Below are 21,093 nucleotides of genomic sequence, written 5' to 3' on the forward strand. Positions count from 1 at the left end.
GTGTGTGTGTGTGTGTGTGTGTGGCTCCAATCTTCCCAACAACACCATGACAACCAACTGCAGTACTGAGTCCCATAAGAATGCATTGAGGAGTATATCTGACAATTTTGCCACCTGTTCAAAAACTATAGCTCCTATAACAAAATTACCAGACCGTGATCATCAGGGAACCCCAATGAACTGAAATATGTTTTTCTTTGGGTTTTTCTGTGTCAAATGTTGAGATGGGAGCAGTTTATCTAAAGTGTACTTCTCTCTGCTCTGAAGAAAGATCCGGAACAATTGGACTGGACTTTTTCTCTCTTCATGCCTTCAAGAGGCATTTATTTTTATTTTCCAACCTAGGAGAGGTTTTCCTACATTTTCATGAAAAAATATGTCTGAGGAGTGTAGGGTTTGGGAATTATGACAAGTTTAAAACATTTTTGGGGGAGAATTTCAAGCACTCCTGCACTCTGTTTTGAGATCAAAGCACTCTAGACTTAACGAGCTGCTCCATCCACTCTAATGTTAAAATCTGAAAAAGGCCTCTCTACTAAGCTCCAAACTAAGTTCAATATCTCAAGAAGTGTACAAGATATCAACAAATCTGAATAATAATTGAATAGCTGAAGGTCCTGTGATCATTTGGAAGTTGGAATTAAGTGTCTAGCTGAAAGTATGTGGAAGGAGTAGCATTTGGCGCAAGGTGTAGGAAAAGAGGATTTGAAGGCATCTCCCATTGACTTCAATGTTAAAAAAAGAGTTTAAAAAGCTGAATATTTAAAAAAGTATAACACATTTTTAAAAAGTTGAAGGTTTCCCATTGATTCCTGAAAAGGCTGAATAGTTTAATATTTGAATGGTTTCTGTAGCTGAAAATAAGCTGAAGTTATGGAGAGTCAAAGTATTGGCTCAACTCCCATTGACTTCAATGTTAAAAAAGAGTTAAAAAAGCTATATATCTCAAAATGTATAAAATATTTTTAAAAAGTTGAAGGTTTCCCATCGATTCCTGAAAAGGCTGAATAGTTTAATATTTGAATGGTTTCTGTAGCTGAAAATAAGCTGAAGTTATGGAGAGCCAAAGTTCTGCTGACATAATAATAATCTTCTTCTTATCGTGTCCACAAGGCAGTCAGTTACAGGGCTTGGTTAGATGTGGTTCAGCCACAGCTGAACACATTGCTGTCCCTTCTCATTAAACTCTGCCAAGTCCGATGTCTTGCAGGGTTGCTCCAGCAGGGGGCATATCAGGAGGTGTTGCATGGTTTGTGGTTCAATGCCGCAGTCACACACAACGTCCCCGTCATTTAGGTATCCCCATTTGGCGAGAGTGGCTTTTGCACGTCCAACACCAAATCTTATTCTGTTTAGGCATTTCCACACTGCGTAGTTGGTGTCTGCTCCAGGGGGCAGTGCCTCGCTCACCTTTAGCTCCATTGTTGTTGCTGATGGGAGGTTGTCAAGTCTTTCTTCCCACCGAGTGACTCTTTCACTGCTTGTGCTCGGTGTTCCGAGGGGTGGGACGCTCTTCAGGAAACTTTTCCTGGATTTAAGGCGGCTTTTGGCTGGCACATAATAATAATAATAAGGGGAATAAAGATTCAAAGTACTATAGTGGAATGCTGTAAACAGTATTCACACTAATACATAAATTGAAGTACTATAGTGGAATGCTGTAAACATCATTCACACTAATAATAAGGGGAAGAATAAAGATCTGAAGTAATATAGTGGAATGCTGTGGCACAGCATTCGCACTAATAAAGATTCAAAGTACTATAGTGGAATGCTGTAAACAGCAGTCGCACTAATAAAGATTTGAAGTACTATAGTGGAATGCTGTGGCACAGCATTCACACTAATAAGGGGAAGAATAAAGAATTGAAGAACTATAGTGGAATGCTGTAAACAGCATTTGCACTAATTAACGTACACTGAACTGTAAAACAACTTACCACTATTTAGGAAAGGATCAGAATCAGGATTGACTAGTAAGACAGCAAAGAGGCGGAGGAGGTCTATGTCATGTACAACCATTGGTAGATGTTACACCTGAAAGAAAGATAAGGAAATAAGACAACACAGGAGGACAAACACTTTCTTAAAGTGGACCTATCATGCTATATTTGAATAATATAGTGTAGGACCATACCTATATAAGGCATATTTATACTTTTTATTTTTCAAAATACCAAACAGATCATGCATTTTAGCCATTCCTCATTTCGCTCAATTTAACACTGTCTTTGCATGGGCTGATTCTGTGAGAACAGCACCATCTACAGGCCTGGCATATGTACTACAGTGTCTCCAGCACATTCGAACGGCAATGTCCGTGGCTGTCTCCTCCTGATTGGTGGAGTTGGCCCAATAGCCGTAGCGCCACTTCTGTGACGTCACAGAAGTGTTCAAATCTGGATCAGTCTGTATCTGATCCGTTGCAGCCCCTTTTTAAGAGATGTGGGTATGGAGGAAAATAGAGAAGGTTGTGTTTTCTGACACTTGGTGAGTTCCCTGGAACACCAGGGACACATATTCATGTATAAAAGACATACAAAAGTGCATTTTGCATGATAGGTTACCTTTAAGTAAAAGACCAAATCATGTCAAGCTTTAACCTGAGCCTGTTTTTTCAGTCTTTACAATGCACTGTAGGAAATTGCATTCCAAAGGCTAAATTCAAACTCAATACCATAAATAACTGGGTACCAAAGTACTTTACCTGATAGAACACGTTCCGCACGGAGCAGCTCAACCGATCTTTACTCCCCGACCGTTAGTGCCAGTCAAAACCATGTTTTATACCGTTTGGACTGTCTGTCTCTGTGGATGAAATCTGTGCAGCAACGCGTATCTCAGACCATTTACCGGTTCTGTTTACAACTTCGATCCCTTCCACAGGAGTCGAATCACGTGCCCCTGCACGTCGTCTGCGTTCAATTAACCCCTTGACTGCCTCACAGTTTTCTGATGTTTTTAATGCTTCCCTGATCTGTAAATTCGAAGTGAATTGTGCTCTTAGTGCGGATGAGCTGATCTCCATGTTTGACTCGACATTTAGGCCTACCCTAATATTGGATTCTGTTGCTCCTTATACGCTTAGACGCCCCAAAGTTCTCTCAGGGCCGTGGCTCAATGACTGTACTCGTGCTCTTAGAAGCACCTGCAGGCGTGCAGAGAAAAAATGGAAAAAGGATAAACTACATGTCTCCCTAGAAATCCTTCGTGCTTGCCTTGACTACCAGACGGCAGTCAAAGCAGCCAAAACAGAGCACATTTCTCTGTTAATCTCCAAAAACAGCCATAAACCTCAGGCTCTTTTTAGTCTCCTCAAATTAATCCCTGTGACGTTTCTTTAATTGTGCCATCACCTACTTTCTGCAGACCCGGCGCCAGAACAAATCTAAAGGGAGGGCATATGATGTTCATGGGAGGGCACACAAAACCGTCATGTGCTGCGGGCCTGCGGCACAATATATATCAAACAGCAAGGCCAACAGCATTGCGTATAGATGCACACTTATCGCAAATACATACACAAATAAAAACCAACATAGAAACCACTTTTGAAACATTGTGTGCGTGGCAGCACAAACACTGGTAAATCACCAGCAAGGCACACTGGTTAAGGATGGCAGCTTCCTCATCGTTGCACTCGGAAAGAAATTCTAGAGACGGAGACGCGATGAACTGTTTAGCCCACCTTGGGCATGGTTTATTTCTATGCACTGCACTCGGACATGTGGAGTGAATCGTGGTCACCTCTGCGAGGGAGTTGGTTGACAGCTAAAAAAGCTATAATATCAACGACAGCTGACACGTAATAACGGTTCCGTGCCAGCTGATCTGCACCAAAGTACTAATTTCCTTATTTGTTTCCTCATCTGTGCACCAAAGTACTACTTTCCTTATTTGTTTCATTGCGTATCTGTCTCTCTCTCCACAAACTCTCACATGAAATGTGTTCTTTTGATGCGGCATGTCTTAGCAGTCCTTTATCAGTCTGTAATCCGTGTTTCCAGTCGCAAAAACCTTTGACAGTAAAAGCCGCATCAGATGAAGACGTATTTACTTTAAACTGTCCACAGGGGAAACAAAAGGCTGCTTTTAACGAATATTCAAGCCATGGTCTGTTGTTGTACCATGCAGTGGCAAAAGGGTGCTTCTTTCCTGAAAACAATCTCCCTGGATAACGATCCAGTTTCACCTGGTTGGGTTTATTAACCCCAAGATCATCTGGGGCTGTTGGTCTTTAAGCGGTTGCTGGCCCAATAGTACCTGTTGATGTGCTGCAAGGTAGCGTCTGTAGTGGAGGCACCGGCACGGAGGAGGAGGAGGAGGATGCTGGCGGGTGTGGTACAGGGTGTGGCAACGCAGGTGGTGATGGTAGGGGCACAAGGAGATGTGCCCCGGAGGACAGCGTTGGTTTTTATAAATAATAAAAATCGTGTTTATTGGGGGAGGGCAGGAATGTCAAATGGGAGGGCCTGGCCCTCCCACGGCGCCGGGCATGACTCTCTGTGATAAGTTTCTTAAAGTATCTGCACTTAGGCTAGCCCACACTAATGCTACCCCAGATCCTGCTCCTTTTCTATGCCCTGCTGTCCTCGACCACTTTAAACCTGTATCCCTCTCTTCTCTCTCGGATGTATAAGCACCTGCGGCCGACAAACTGCACCTTAGACAGCATTCCCTCACGCCTTCTCAGAGATGTCTTCAAATCAGTTGAAGCAAGTATTTTATTACTAATAAACACCTCTCTTAGCTCAGGATGTGTCCCGGCCATGGGCGTAGGAAGCATCCTGAATGTGGGGTGGACATTTTTAACGGGGGGTTTGGGGATCCCCCCCCCACGAAAAAAAAAATAGATTTCCTGTATTCTGGTGCATTTTAACAGGTGGTTAGATACTAGCATGAGGAAAATTATGGGTACATTTTGTAATTTCATCCAGTAACTAATAAAAAGCAGTTTAAATGCCCTTTTTTTGTACATTTATACATTGTGTGAGCATTGAGAGATATTGTTGTGGAGAGTCATTTATATATAAATTGCAAAATACAAAATACATTTGTGAATCCTTCTGTGAGCATTTATTAATATTGAGACTGATCTGACTCCATACAGATGTTAAGTTCACCTAGGAATGGTATCATTGACTTAAATGTTCAAATAAATGTTGCCCTTCTGTCTATATTGGTCATATGATGCCCCTTGACTGAAATGTTTCCTGTTCAATATCCCCACTGATTTCCTTAAAATTCTGGGATGAGAGTCCACATCACAATTTACTCTAAACTGTCATTTACCTTTTATCACTCACCTGTCACCTCAGCAATGGACCTCTCTCCACTGTCCCTGTGTTCTGTCTCTGACTCACTCTCAAGCGCCTAGATGTCAAGAGAGGTGGTGAAGTGATCATTATTTATTGAGCAGTATACTCTTTCACATTGAATCATAACAAGTCATACTGAATGTAAATACAACTGACTCTAAAGTAAGTCCCAGTCTGTAACATTGGACATTTTGAAGACTCAAAGTCCCAAGCAGTAGGTAGAATGTTAGCTAGTCTATGTAATGTGCACAGAACATAAATAGTTAACTGAATACTAGGATGGTGGAATGAGCTCCCCATTGAAATCAGGACAGCAGAAAGCTTACACATCTTCCGACGCAGACTGAAAACTCATCTCTTTCGACTCCAGTTCGAACGATAGGATTATTAACAAAGCACTTATATACTAATAAAGGACTGGCTTATCTAAAGCCAGTTGAGTAGCACTTGAAATGTTTTAGCTCTATGAAACCTGATGTACTTATATGATTCTGTTTTCTTCAAGTTTGTATTTTGTTGGTCGAACGCACTTATTGTAAGTCGCTTTGGATAAAAGCGTCAGCTAAATGCAATGTAATGTAATGTAATGGGATGGAAATTGCCTATAAGCACTCAGTAAAACATAAACACACACAAAAAGCTTCTGAATGACAAGAAGTATAATTAAAACATAATGCACATTACCATTTTGAGAGAGAGTACCGAAGTTAAAGAACTCAGAAAATAATCCCTTATCGAACTGAGGCTCCAGTAAAACACACTGACTGCATCTCTACATGGACATCATGGTGTTTACATGAGCACGGAGAGTAACCTGGCATTTCGATGCCTTTTCTCATCTAAACTATTCAGTATTTGTATCTCTCTTTCATGACATAAAGACGAAACTCAAGAAGTGAGACGCTTTTGCCACCGCCATCACTGTTAACTGATTAACTGCTACCAGCTGAAGACTTACTTTCCTCTTCTTTGAAAAAAAATGTCTTATGTCCATGTTGTCTGGGGGAGAAAACATATCAAACCAAGAGATTGTCAGCTTTGATTTTTTGCTGTATTAACAATGTCCTGAACAGGGCCGTATCCACCATTGAGGTCACCGAGGTCCGGACCTCTGTAATTTTTTCCGAGCTGTGTATATACAAAACGTGTGAAATAATTGCACTAAACGGGGTATTTTGTAGAACTTCCATTTACTGGCGATGGGGGCGCTGTATAACTACGTAGCCTCGATTAAAGCAAACAGAAGAAGACGACATGTATCGTTAGAGAGGCGAAGTCCCTCCCCTTCCGGGAGCCTCCATGGGCAACACACTCTCACTCCATAATCGTCCAGGAGCGACGTTTGGTCAGGGTCCCGTGGCGTGCAGTTGTGACGCTCCTAGGCTCCTTCAGCTTCATAAAGGGACGCAAATAGCTTTCAACTGATTGCAATGTATTCCCATCTGCTGCAGGATTTGACGCTCATGGAAGCACAGCATTCGTTTGTGTCGGCTGCCCTTAAAGGTAATGTGAGCGTCCATTCCCATTGGATAACGGAGAATTGTACACCCGGAAGAAAGTATTCCCCTTACTGTCGATTGATTTTACAATGATATCTGCACTACTCATCGACTAAAAAACACCAGATTATCCTTGTTAATTACACAACATTGATTGGTTTAAATTGTGTGCAATGCTTTTGTATTTTTCCCCTTCGATTCGGAGAAACAAATATATTTTCGGAGTAAAGGATGGCAGAAGACACTACACTACCCAGAATCCCCAGCTATCGTTAAGGACTACACCATCTGCTCTGTTTGACAAACCCCATTCATTCCAATGGCTGGCGTCTATGTCACGTGATCTTCAAATTTCTCCCTGCAGAAAAAAAAAACATGGCCGAACTTCGTTTTATTCTCGGTGGAAAATGCCTATTTTAAAGTTAGTTTGGCCATTAAAATGCGTTTTGATGTCATTTCATGCGAGAAATATGAGTTGTTATTTCAGATTATGTGTGCAGTGGATGTACATGATCTTTAGTTTGCTAGTTATTACAAAGATTACTTCAGGAAATTGCGTCCATAGAACGTTTTCATTGTTACCAAGGTGGTTGCTAGGGATGCTGCTATCGATATTATTTCTGTTATGTTGTGTAACTGTTTAATGGTGTTATCTTTATTTCTACCCCTTTCCCCGTCGATGTATAGTGTTGGTCCACAGCGAAAACGTATTAGTTTAACAAAATCCGCATCTAAAGATACGTTATTTTCCCCTGTGCAATTCCAGTCTCACATCTCAGATCACATCGTCATAAACAAATACTGGAAACAGACCGAAAACACTTTATTCCGAGTGTGCTTGCTTTTCTCTTTGAAAGTCATCACATAGCGGCATTGTAATACACGGTTCGGCTGCATTAAATATTACATATCTGCCGTAGTTCTCTATTTATAGAGCCCTGATGAGAAGACTTCTAGACAAACATGAGGAACTGTCGCCAACAATGAAATCGGACGTGGATCATAAATATATCAGCAATTAAACAACATCTTACATTTATTTTTCACACAACACGTCTCTTTACAGGATCAACACTAATTCGGCTGACTTTTATATTTTGATGGTAGATAGGCTGTATTTACACCATAAAGGTGCAAAGCTGATAGAAAGGGACACCTGGTGGTTAAAGCATGTTATTGAATTTCATTATTTTTATTATTAGATATTAATAGGATCCCTATAAAGTATATTCATTACTCGTTATTCTCTACTAATAGTTAATTAAAGACTGTATATAATGACTATTTTGCACATCCCTTTCAAGATTTCAAGATTTTCTAAGGTTTATTGACATATATACACAAACGGTGTAGTTATGCAATGAAATGAAAAACTTGGGTCGCAGGTTCCTCAATAGTGCATTACAAGACATTTATCAATATTTGTGCATACCTCCAGCAATGTTAACTATGTTGAAGCACTTATTTTAACTGATATTATACATATGTATTATACTCTTATACTGTAAGACAGGGGTGCCCACACTTTTTTGGCTGGTGAGCTACTTTTGAAATGACCAGCTAACCGAGGTCTACCAACCAAAAATAAAAACCCAAATTGCAAGGGTTGCTGAATAACACGTTTTATTTTTACATGGGATAACTACAATAGGGCTGCAACAAACGACTAATTTGATTATCGATTAATCTATAGATTAATGAAACGATTAATCGACTATTCGGACTACTACTGTGTGCCTTGCACAATTTCTCAAACGCTCTTATTTAGCCATCAACTTTTAGATTTAGTTTGAGGTTGTTTTAGGCATGTGGAAACTAACAATGAAGACAATAAAGATGAATACTTGATTCAAAAATACATATATTATTAAATTAACTTAACAAATTGTGAACAAAATTAACATTGCTTTTTATTTGAATTAAATAAATAATATGTCACATCAAAAGAAACAACAATGTTTTAACAAATCTTATTAAATAATCTGATGACAGAACTGGAAACAGAATAGCTGAAACTTTAACAAAATAAATAACTCAGTTACCTCTAATCATTAACCCATGTTTGTATAATGTAGTTAACTCTGTGTGTTGCTGCTAGCATACATAACACCTGAGGTGGGACTCGTGGATGGGGCTACAGAGCTAGTCGAAAGACAGTCGAACCCGGTGCATTCCTCCGTCTGAATGTGGTGCACTTTTGCTAAATGTTTAGACAAATTGCTCGTGTTACCGCCCTTACATGCTAAACACTTTTGGTGACGAGCATTGTCCACCTCAAGACGGGTAACATGTAACCACACCTTGGAGCGCTTCTCTCCACCATCTCCTCCGTGTGTTGCTGCATGTAGCAGATGCGTGTGTGTAAACTGCCCCGCCCCCTTGCAAACAGACGGGGGAGAGAGAGATCTCTTCTGGATTGGAAAGATAGAAAATACACCGACCATAGACGCATTTGTTTGTCTTTTTGCATGTTAGAAACGAGTTGGCGACACTAAGACTAAAAGATAATGTTTGTGTAGCAATAATACATGACCTTTCTCTTTCTCAACTCGCTACTCGGAGAGAAGTCGCTGTCATATGCCTTGTGAACACTCCGATAATGCCTCTCCACGTTACCTTTCTTTGGCAGAGCGACGCTTGCTTTACAAATAAGGCAAATAACCTTTGAATGTGACATCACAAAAAAAGATTCTCCCTCCCATTCTGTGTGGAAGTGGTATGTCTTTAGCTTTTTGCTCGTTCCCGCACTCATTTTGTTGTTTGTCTCTCCCGGCACTTGACTGATTTTGTATGGCTTTGCATTCTGTGTTAACAGACTGGAAAGCAATAGGTCGCTTTTTCTGTCAATCAAGTCAACTCCTGAATTAAGTGGCAGGGAGGCCAAAGGAGGAGGGATCAAAACCTGTTTTGTCTATTTTAACGGAGCTGGATTTTTTTAAATGTATGAATGACTCGCGATCTACCAGCATTGCCCCCGCGGTCGACCGTCGACGTACTGGGCACCTCTGCATAGGATGTATATAGATATTTCATCTCCGGCCTTGTCAGGTATTGAACAATCAATAAATAAAGAACACAGAATTATTAAATATAAAACACAGAATTTTTGTGATTATACTAAATGATTTACAAATAAACACCACTGCATATTTACAACTATTACACATGCTGATGTACCGCAAATGTTTCCAACTTGGGATCAATAAAGTATATCTTATCTTAAGATGATCGATGGCTACTCCCATATTTGCAAAATTTGCCTTGACAAGTGCATGTTTCAGGCTTATCAATTAATGTAATGTAATGTAATGTTATCAATTAACAACAGGAGGGGTCACAAACATAAGACCAGCTGTTAAATAAAGCTCTTCTGACATAGCTGGCATGTGGGTATATATATTAATGCTGCCCATTATGGGCACAAGCAATTTTCACCCATTTATTAATTATATGTTTTAAATTTGAGTGTTTCCTGTCCCCTAAACCTCCAGGGATGTACACAGTATACTGGCAACTTATTATTATGGAAAATACGAAAACGTCTTTTAAAACTACAACTCCCACTAGAGACGTGCCATGGGAGGGGGGGAGGCGGTGGACCCGTTCAAATCCAGTTTTGGACAGTCTGCCGTGGTTCCATCCCATTTCAAGCAGGTAGCACAATCTACCTGCATTGCATTACTCTAAACATGTAATAACGCGCTTTAACCAGTAGGTGGTTTGGGTTAAAAAGCTGTCAAGTTTACAGTGTTAACAAAATAAAAGATACTGCTGTTTCTGGTTTAGTTTACGACGGATATATTTAGTTATTGTTTTGATATTTTTAACACAAAAGCGATGGAAAAAACCCACAGCAACACAGAAAAGATGGTCTTAACATGACCCAGCGGTCTAGTAGTTAATACAAAACAATAATATCAAAACAAAATATTACTACTAACTTTATTGTGAAATTCAAAATGAACGGTAAAAGAATAGTTTCCGGTCTATTCTGAGCCCGATCTCTGTAGATAAATAAAAATAAAGAACTACGACAGATGTGTAATATATTTAATGCAGCCAAACCGTTTATTACAATGCATTCATGTGATGACTTTCAAGGAGTAAAGCAAGCACTGCTGAATAAAGTATGATTTTATCTTTTACGAAATGTTTTTTTTCATATGGAATGCAGTTGGAGGTCAACCAATCACAGAGCTTGAGAACTATTCCCGGGGTTTGTCAAACAGAGCAGATGGTGTAGTCCTAAACCAGGGGTGGGGCCTCCCCACGGAATATCGGCTTTAAAATGAGGAATAACAGAGGATATTAGCAGAACAACTAAAGCAGCAGTGTTAATAATAACAGAAACACCAAAGAGTCACATCTAATAGAAATATATAAAAGCATTTATTTTAAATTGTGTAGCAGTCAGTTTATAATTTTGGCAGCACTGTTGAGCATTTTGAAAATGTATTTTCATGCCTCTGTGCAAGGCCTAGTCTTTCTATCTTTATAGCCACATGGTGTAAAGTAACTAAGTTCATAAACTCAACAAGTACTATACTTGGGCACAATTTTGAGATACTTGTACTTTATTTAAGTATTTCAATGTTTTGCTACTTTGTTCTTCTACAGTACAGTTCAGAGGTACATGGTGTACTTCTACTCCACTACATGTATTTAATACCTTTAGTTACTTTACAGATGTGGATGAATGATGTGAAATATAATCAAGTGTTAAATCAGACTTTAGTTCCACCTGGAGTAAATCCACAAGCTACCCTGCAGTATACAAAGTAATTCAAACTAGCTGCACCTTTACCAGCTTTGAGAACACTTTCATGATCAATCATTATAAAACATATCATATATATTATTCTGAAATGGACCAATCTGCACAATGACTACTTTTACTGTCGCTACTTTCACTATATTTTTATGAGAATACTTTTCTACTTTTACTTGAGGAACATTTTGAATGCAGGACTTTTACTGTAACAGAGTATTCCTACACTCTGGTACTTCTACTTTTACTCAAGTACAAGATGAGTACTTTTACTTTTACTCTAGTACAAGATCTGAGTACTTCTACTTTTACTCAAGTACAAGATCTGAGTACTTCTCCTTTTACTCAAGTACAATATCTGTGTGCTTCTACTTTTACTCAAGTAAAAGACCTGAGTGCTTCTACTTTTACTCAAGTACAAGATCTGAGTACTTCTACTTTTACTCAAGTACAATATATATACTTATACCACCTCTGTTTATAGCCTATGAAAAAAACGATTAGAAATAGAAGGCTAAAGCTAACGTTAGCAGATAGTGACAATGTATGCTAGCTAGCTAGCTCAACGATTCCTTAAATAATATTGCCACAGAAAAACTTTTCAGTTCACATCACGCTCTGCCGCTCCAACAGGGAGCTCTGCTCTGAACACCTGAACGGCCCGTTCTAACAGCTGTTCACCAGCGGTCCAGTCTGTGCCACAGTGACTCCGGACGCACAGTTAATATTAACGAACGCACCCGTAGGTAATGTAGCTGCTGAAGCTAGACCATCATCTCGGAGGAGCAGAGCCGACAGGCAGGAAGACTCGAGCACACAGCTTGCACTTCATTATAATATATAAAAAAAGAACACCATGCGTGTCATTATGGCACATAACAGCTCACGGCCGCAGATTACTCCGGGTCCCAGACCCCCCCCCCAAAAAATATTTTTATTGCAGATCTACATGAATCACACAAATGACCTATTTTGGATTCAAAACGGCGAATTTCGCCGAAAGGTGACAAGTTTGCATCACTGAACATAGACAGAGCACAACTGAAACATAACATCTGAAACGATGTAACAACATAATACACTTGTGGGGATGCAGCTTGGGATGTGAGGAGTGAGGGACACGGCTTAGAACGGGCGTGTCGCCTGGCAGGACAGGAGAGTGTGTGCACCAGTCTGCCTTGATCTATGAATTCATGTCCGTGACACTCACTGCTGCCCACAGCTGTTTTATAGAAGGAAAACCTCCTTCACTTCATGAAAGTGTTTTAACCACACACACCTCTACACACACATGACGGGTGTTATTTTCCCCATAAGGAACAAGTCGCTGCAAATTATCCCGCTTATTACAGGGCCACATTCTCAACAAAGTAACGACATGACTCCCAATATTAATTTAAATGCTTTTATGGATTTAGAAAATGTTTTTATTGATTAAAAAAATTGTTGTATGTATTGATTTAAATTTACATGCATCCGCTAAGAAAAATAGTCCATTGTTACTGTTTTTTAAACAGTCTGAATGAAACGGCAGCTCTCAGCTGTGTATTTACACAACTAATGGCCCATCAACCACAGCTCTCTCCCCCCCTCCCCCCCTGATCTTTCTTCTCCAGCAGCTAAATTAACTGTAGGTTACTCTGAGTGACAAGCTTACAGTTAGACACAACACTGTCATTGCAAGTGACCCTCAGTTAGATTACTTTTATGTTCAACTGCTAAATTCGTTACTGATAAAAAAGGGCTTCTACTGTACCTAATTACCTTAACACTAGAACCGCCAGAGGTTTTTGTATAGGCCTACCTAAACCTGTCATATCCCGCTATTAGAATGCAATTTTTAACAACATAGGGTGATACATAACACACTTTCAGGAAAAGTCACGGGCTGGGAGACTTTAATATTTTATTGAAAAAAAAGTTACATTGCGCACACACACAACACACATCACACAAATTGACCCGATTGGCGGTTCTAGTGTTAAATAAACTCACAAATTTATGAAACCAGTTCAATACGCATTATTCTTTTTCTTATCATTCTTTATGAGCGCAGAAATAGTCTTAAAATCAGATCTGTTTTTTAAATGAAATCTGACGGCAGGCAGTTAGCTCTGATCACCTATGATAAATGCGCCACACCTAATCTGGCCATTCAGCCACAGAGGTCCCTCTATACCAGACCTGGGCACTGTACGGCCCCCGGGCCACATACGGCCCTTTGGTTGACTCTGACCGGCCCGTGTAAGGTTAATTGGAAATGACAAAATAAACATATTTTCTCATTTTACCTCATGCATGGACTAAAGCTGCAATGCTTTTATTTTGAAGTTGTTTTTTATTCACGTACATAATGACGCAATACGTCAAATCAAGACGTGCGCGTTATTGGATAATTGTCACAAGATGACTTTAGCGCTCAAAAATGTCAGCTGATGCTAAAAAAAGAAAGGTAGATGCCGAATGTAGGGTTTTCAACAAAAATTGGACTGCTAAGTATTTATTTACTGAAGTCGGAGGTAAAGCCGTGTGTTTAGTTTGCGGGGAGCAGATCGCCGTGTTCAAGGACTACAATTTGAGTCGGCATTACGAGACGAAACACGCGGAGAAATACAAAAACTTGACTGATGCTGAAAGGGCGCGCACATCGAACGCTTTGCTAGCTAAGCTGCAAAAGCAGCAAGGCTTTTTTACCAAGCTTCACACATCCAAGGATGCAGCAACCAAGACCAGCTTCGTGATATCCCACAAAATAGCTAAACACAGTAAGCCATTCTCAGAGGGGGAGTTTGTCAAAGAGTGCTTAGTGGACTCTGCAGCACTAATATGCCCTGAAAAAAAATAAGCCTTTGAGCAAGTCCCGCTGTCCAGGCGAACCGTGACGAGAAGGATCGAGGACATTGCGGGGAATCTGGAGCTTCAGCTGCAACATGAAGTGGCAAGTTTTGACTTTATCTCCTTGGCTTTGGACGAGAGCTGTGATGTCCGCGACACAGCGCAGTTACTCGTATTTGTCCATGGGATAACGCCGGACTTCAAGATTACGGAGGAGCTGGCAGCAATGCGGCCGATGAAAGGGACGACGACAGGGAGCGATCTGTTCACGGAGGTAAATGCGTGCATGGACACGCTGGGACTGAAATGGGACAGACTGGCAGGTGTCACAACAGACGGTTGTCCAAATCTTACAGGTAAAAATGTTGGACTTTTGAAACGTATGCAAGATAAAGTGACTGAAATCGACGCAGATCAGAAATTGGTATTTTTGCATTGTATTATACACCAACATGTGTTGTGCAAGTCAGTGCTAAAAATTCACCATGTTATTGATGTTGTTACTAAAATAGTAAACTTCATCAGGGCACGGGCATTGAATCACAGACAGTTTGTTGCACTTTTGGAGGAGCATGAGACTGAGCATAGTGACATCGGCTACCACACAGCTGTCAGATGGCTCAGCCTGGGCAAAGTGCTAAAAAGAGTTTGGGACCTGAAAGCAGAGATTCAAGAGTTTTGTGAGAAGAAAGGCAAAGACATCCCAGAGCTCTCAGACGAGGACTGGATGGCAGATTTTGCATTTGCTGTTGATGTGACTGCACTGATGAATGAACTGAACACCAAACTGCAAGGCAAGGGCCTTTTTGTTCATGAAATGCACAGCCTGGTGAAGGCTTTCATGAGAAAGATGCAGTTTCTTTCAAGCCAACTGGAGAGCAACACTCTCACTCACATGCAAACCCTGAAAGAAGTCACACCATCAGCTGATCACCTCCGCAGGTACTCATCCATGTTAGGAGCATTGCATGGTGAGTTTTCAAGGCGATTTGAAGATCTCCGAACAATCGAGGATGAAATGCTCATGATTTCCTCTCCCTTTACCTGCAGTATGGATAATGCACCCAGTGATGTTCAGCTGGAACTCATTGACCTGCAGTCTGATGCAGTACTGGCAGAGCGCTTTAAGTCAGGATCTCTGCTGTATTTCTACTCTTCTCTCGAGGAGGAGAACTTTCCAAACATGAGGAGACATGCTCAGAAGATGTTGGTTCTCTTTGGCTCTACCTACATATGTGAACAAACATTTTCAAAGATGAAGTTTATGAAATCCAGGTATAGATCCTCTCTCACTGATGATCATCTGTCAGCTGTGCTTCGCATCTCCACCTCAGACATTCAACCTGACTTCGATGCACTCGTTAAAGCCCAGCAGAGACTAGATTTCTCTCACTGAACAAGAAAAAAGAACTTAAAAACACCAAATGAGGTGGTTAGACTACAAATGTAGGCATGTAAAGGAACCAACTAGCAGTGAACTGGGACACTTTCTTTGGAAGCCTTTTCTCAAAATCACAGTTCAGTGATGTTCAGTGACAGTTCAATATGATGTATCTTGCTGAATGTTTGGAGCACAAAGACAATGTTGTGATGTCTTAAGAATGCTAAGAACCTTTACACAACTTTCCAACAGTATATGAAACTCAAAATGTGTTTTGTAGTGAATGCGACTGAAAATGTTCACTAATATGAGTCACAAATGGTGAAAAACGTTCACATTTTGTTTACCATTGTTTTGGGAAATTTGATTGAATAAATTACATTTTTTGTAAGGCAACCTCACTTTTTCATTGCTCAACTATAACATATACTCCTACCAGCTTGTCAAAACAATGCTATTTACTGCTTTTTATAAAGAAATACAATTAATATTATGCAGAATTGAGTTCAGCCTTTTGGCCCGGCCCTCCACAATACTTTTTGTTTCTCATGTGGCCCCATGGAAAAAATAATTGCCCACCCCTGCTCTATACAAATCAAACTGTAGATGGTGTGAAAGCACCTATTGTTTTAAATAATGGTCGGAATGTGACCTGTGAGCCTTCTGAATTACCGTGGGACAGCACATTCTAAACTAAAATGTTCAATCAATAAAGTAACATCTTATCTTATCTTAATAATATCTTCATATTAATAATAATAATAATAAATCATACAGTATGTGTCCGAAAGGGAGCAGGAGGAAGCAAACACAAAAATATACAAAACATATACTGCATATTAAAGCAAACGATTGTAAAGGTAAAAGTATGAGCATAACAAATAAAGAAGTGTAATGTAAACATTTACATTATAATTATGATTATTTAATATATAAAGACTATATATTATTGAATTACAAGATTAGATATACTTTAGTTGATCCAAAATGTTGATGTGTTCAAATGCTCTTCAAAACACAACTGAAAGTCCATGAAACTTGTCTTTCTGTATTTGTGAATGAAGCGCCATCTCCTGGTTAAAACCTGAAATTGAAAATCTGGCAACGCCCTCTTGGAAAATAGTGGGAGGGCTTAACATTCCTCTATACTGGTTTTAGGCAGGTCGTAGGCAGGAAGCTGTAAGCTGGAGTCTGAAATTCAGTGCTACATCTGTATCACTTTCAAATCAATCGACAGTAAGGGGAATATTTACTTCCGGGTGTACAATTCTCCGTTATCCAATGGGAATGGACGCTCACATTGCCTTTAAGGGCAGCCGACACAAACGAATGCCGTGCTTCCATGAGCGTCAAATCCCGCAGCAGATGGGAATACATTGCAATCAGTTGAAAGTTATTTGCATCACTTTAAGAAGCTGAAGGAGCCTAGGAGCGTCACAACTGCACGCCACGGGACCCTGACCAAACGTTGCTCCTGGACGATTATGGAGTGAGAGTGTGTTGCCATGGGACCCCCGGAAGCGGAAAATTATACATTGAAGTCAATGGAGAGAGAAAAGTTATCTTTTGATCCCGTTTGAATTGTGCCACGAATGACACATATGATGTTTGTTAATCTTAAACAATCATTTCCATGTAAAAAAAAGTCACAGTTTGTCGTAAAACTGTTGAAATATAAGACTATGAAAAATATGCAACTAGAAAGACTACAAATCCCAAATCGCATTCTGGTAAGTGATGTCATAGGCGATAATGCTCCAAGACTGGTTGCGACTCGCAATTAAAGCAAAGAAGAAGAAGAAAATCTCATAACTGATTTATTCCCTCCAATAAATTCACTTTTACAAGATGCCTGTGTGCTTTGTACCAGGTTGTAATCACAAAAGTGATCATACCACTTGCTCGTTCTATCGCTTCCCTTCTGGTGAAAGGACCAGGAGTCGTAGGACCAAACATATCAGGTAGTATACATGTTTTATATGGAACATAGTCAAGTTAGCTACCTAGCTAGTAGCGAGTACGTTAGTTAGCATTACGTTACATTACTTAGCATTGTCATTTGTATTAGCCTTAATATGAAGTAAACCAAAATGTTAAACAGTAAGAGTAGTCATGATGGTAAGTATTTTGTGAAACATTTGAAGAATAGCCTATCGCCCCCTCCACCAGGTGCTAAGGGGGCGGAAGGTAGGCTAACGCCACATTAGCATCGGGGATCTTTTCTATTTTCATGCTATCTGCACAAATGGTTAACATTGAACATTAAAATATCAGGCAGTTCAGGGAGAGTCGAAGGCAGGTAGGCAAGCAGCTTTGCATGACATTCTTCTGGACGTGTTTCATTGTGATGATAGTGAGGGCGAGTCAATCTGTTTGTTGGAAAGACAGTAGTTGAGTGATTACTGAGAGAAAATTATTAAAATAGATAATTATTCTAAGTGTTGTTACTTTAAAGTGTTGTTACTGACCTTTTTGTCTTTTATTTTCTTTACCTCACCTGTAACTGCTGAGACCCTGAGGAACATGCACACTGGACTGACCTGCTCTGGTTATGGTATATTATTTATATACATCAAAGGCACAATGCACCCCTCAGAGACACACATGTATTGAGTGTGATATTTTGCATTGGTCATGTGAAATCATCTTTACATACTAGAAAACTGTAGGAGCGGCAACTTGTTTTGAAATTGAATTTTTAATATTCGATAATAAAGTTGATCTGTTTTCTTTATTCTTCTCTCTTCCCAGCTCCATCCATCACCATTCTCTGTTCCTGCAGGTCCTGCTTGCTAATCAATGCTCATATTTTTTTACACAATTACAAATAAAGTCAATGTATTGTATGACATGAAGTTGTGCTTCATTCTGAGTCAATAATAAATTCATTCCGCCTTCAACTGCAAAATGATTGTGGACTGCACCGACATCCATGTAGCTGCCCCCCAGTAAGATGAACCAAGCTAAGTTGACATACTCAACATACAGCTGTGCTCTTACGTTTACATGAAGAATTTGTGAAATATTGGTAATAACAGGTTTAAATCGTTATTAGTAATTAATTATATAATTTTCTCATTGTAGACGAGCAGACAGGGAGCCAGATGAGAAAAGCAGAATATGCGGCTGCCATTTTCCACATGGAAAACAGAAAGGGCCAAGTGTATTTGAGTGGACAAAAGAGAAAGGGAGCTTCGCTGTTAATCAGTCCAGGGAACTGAAAACTACTAACTCCACTAACCCACTGAAAAACAGTCCGTCGAGATTTAAAGGCGTAGTTGTAGTTCAGTCCAACGTTTCATTTGGATTCATTTGACAACAGTCAACTATTTTCATAAAGAATATATATATTTTTCAAATTCAAAGTCAGCTTTATTGTCAATCTTACTCAGTTTGTGTTTATAGACAGAGAGATCAAAAAGACGTTTCCAACAATCCCAAATACGAAAAACAAAATTATACAATTTAGAGATATGTATACAAATATATATATATATATCCTATATACACCATCATGTATAATGATGGTGTATGATGTATACGGAAGTGTGGTAGATAACAAGTAAATATAGAGTTACATACAGATCCATGTTACAGCAAAAGATGGAATAACTAAGAAGCACGCAGTATAATAATAATTACATGCAACAATTAAATAATTGCTCAGCATCTCCACCACAATCCCAATCTGCTGTGTCCTGTTTTCCTCCCCTCTGCATAACATCCCATCACACATACGAAACACAACGCAGAGTCCGAGGGTGTTAAGAGTATGTTTATTTAAATGTCCTCCTCTCTACTGGCCAACACAGGGAGCATATGCTGGGTGTAGAATTTTTCCAGGAGGAGGATATTCCCATGCCATGCAGGGTCTTTGGGGATGGGGATGATGATCGCCTCCTTCGTGGTCCACAGTAGCAGAGACTCCGGTCTGTGATGTGCAGCTGTTATATAATATACAATACATTTTTGAAAAACATTTGATCAACAAAAAAAAAGGATTTGGTCAGGATCTAGAGCCAGTGTGTAGTTTATTAATGAATCAATGCTCTCTACATTAGGAAAACACATACCAGTGTACCAGAGGGAGTCACACACAGCTGTGCCTAGATAACCAAACAAATTGACAAGATAACCAAAATCCTTGAATCTACACACAGCAAATAAACTCAAATGACACAACGAGATGTAAAAAGGAGATCACACATAGTCGATGTAAAACTGGCCGCTTCAATCTGAAGAGCAACTAAAACAAAACACGGGAGTGTATCTTGTTCTTGTGAACACTAATTTTATCCACAGCATACACAGAGACCACGAAGTTCTTAAGGAGAAAACTAGTTGCTAAAACAAAACACATTAGTGTACCTTGTTAGCTAATGTTAGCTAGCTGACATTAACCTTAAACATTGCACTCATATTACTCACTGAAACCTTGTAAAGCCGGTCCCGCATGCTGGCTCTTACAGAACCGACTAACTCCCCTTTCGTGTATGTACAGCTCTCAACATGCCCAGACTTGTAGTGATTTTCACCTCGTTTTATACTTTTTCGCCTCATTCTGAAAGAAACAGGTGAAATTTGCCAACGTGACGGCCATTTTGTGATGGTGAAGCGTATTATGCGAGACCAGAGACCTGTAGTTCACTGAGTGGTTTCACACAAAAAAATGTGTAACTTCACAGTTTTACCACACATTTTAATTTTTTTGACTTGCAAAATGTTCTTTTAATTTGACAAACATCATATTTGTCATTCGTGGCACAATTCAAACGGGATCGAAAGATGACTTTTCTCTCTCCATTGACTTCAATGTATAATTTTCCGCTTCCGGGGTCCCATGGGTCGGAAGTAGATGGGCGGGACTTCGCCTACCGCAGCCCGGGCTTGTATCGGAGCAGCGGAGGAGTGATGTGGTATCTAGAGATCTGAGTCCAGCGGGCTGCTTGTGTTCCTGTTCATCAGGACATCATATGACCAGTAGATCCTGTGTGAACGCTCTACGTTAGTCAGTGGACGTCCGACCACCACATGCACACTAACTTATATTGCAGCTATAGGCTATACTTTGGTTGAAATTGCGTTAATAAACTAGCTAGAGAGCTACAGTTAATTACATTCATCCAATGTCAGAAGGATTACCTTTTTTAACAAACGTTGTAATGCTTTTCTTTCATTTCAATTTGAGTAAAACATTGAAGATATAACATTGTATTGTTTTTCGAAGCTCAGCGTTGGTAAGGAAGAGACAGGACAGGCAGAGAGAAAGAGAGAGAGAGAAAGTGATGGAAG

At 39.9% G+C, this 21,093-nt stretch overlaps 1 protein-coding gene across 1 annotated transcript in view; it reads right to left on the bottom strand.

Annotated features, from left to right (window-relative positions):
* Positions 1-1,787: 1,787 nt before the first annotated feature.
* ap4b1 (adaptor related protein complex 4 subunit beta 1) overlaps positions 1,788-21,093 on the bottom strand; it is a 67,056-nt gene continuing 47,750 nt past the window's right edge. The window contains exon 9 of the mRNA XM_079675776.1: positions 1,788-5,373. Coding sequence (XP_079531902.1) covers positions 5,366-5,373 — 8 coding nt within the window. The 3' untranslated portion in view covers positions 1,788-5,365. The remainder of the gene's footprint in view (positions 5,374-21,093) is intronic.

Source organism: Notothenia rossii (genome assembly GCF_949606895.1).
Source record: "Notothenia rossii genome assembly, chromosome: 4".
In the NCBI taxonomy this organism is placed as follows: Eukaryota; Metazoa; Chordata; class Actinopteri; order Perciformes; family Nototheniidae; genus Notothenia; species Notothenia rossii.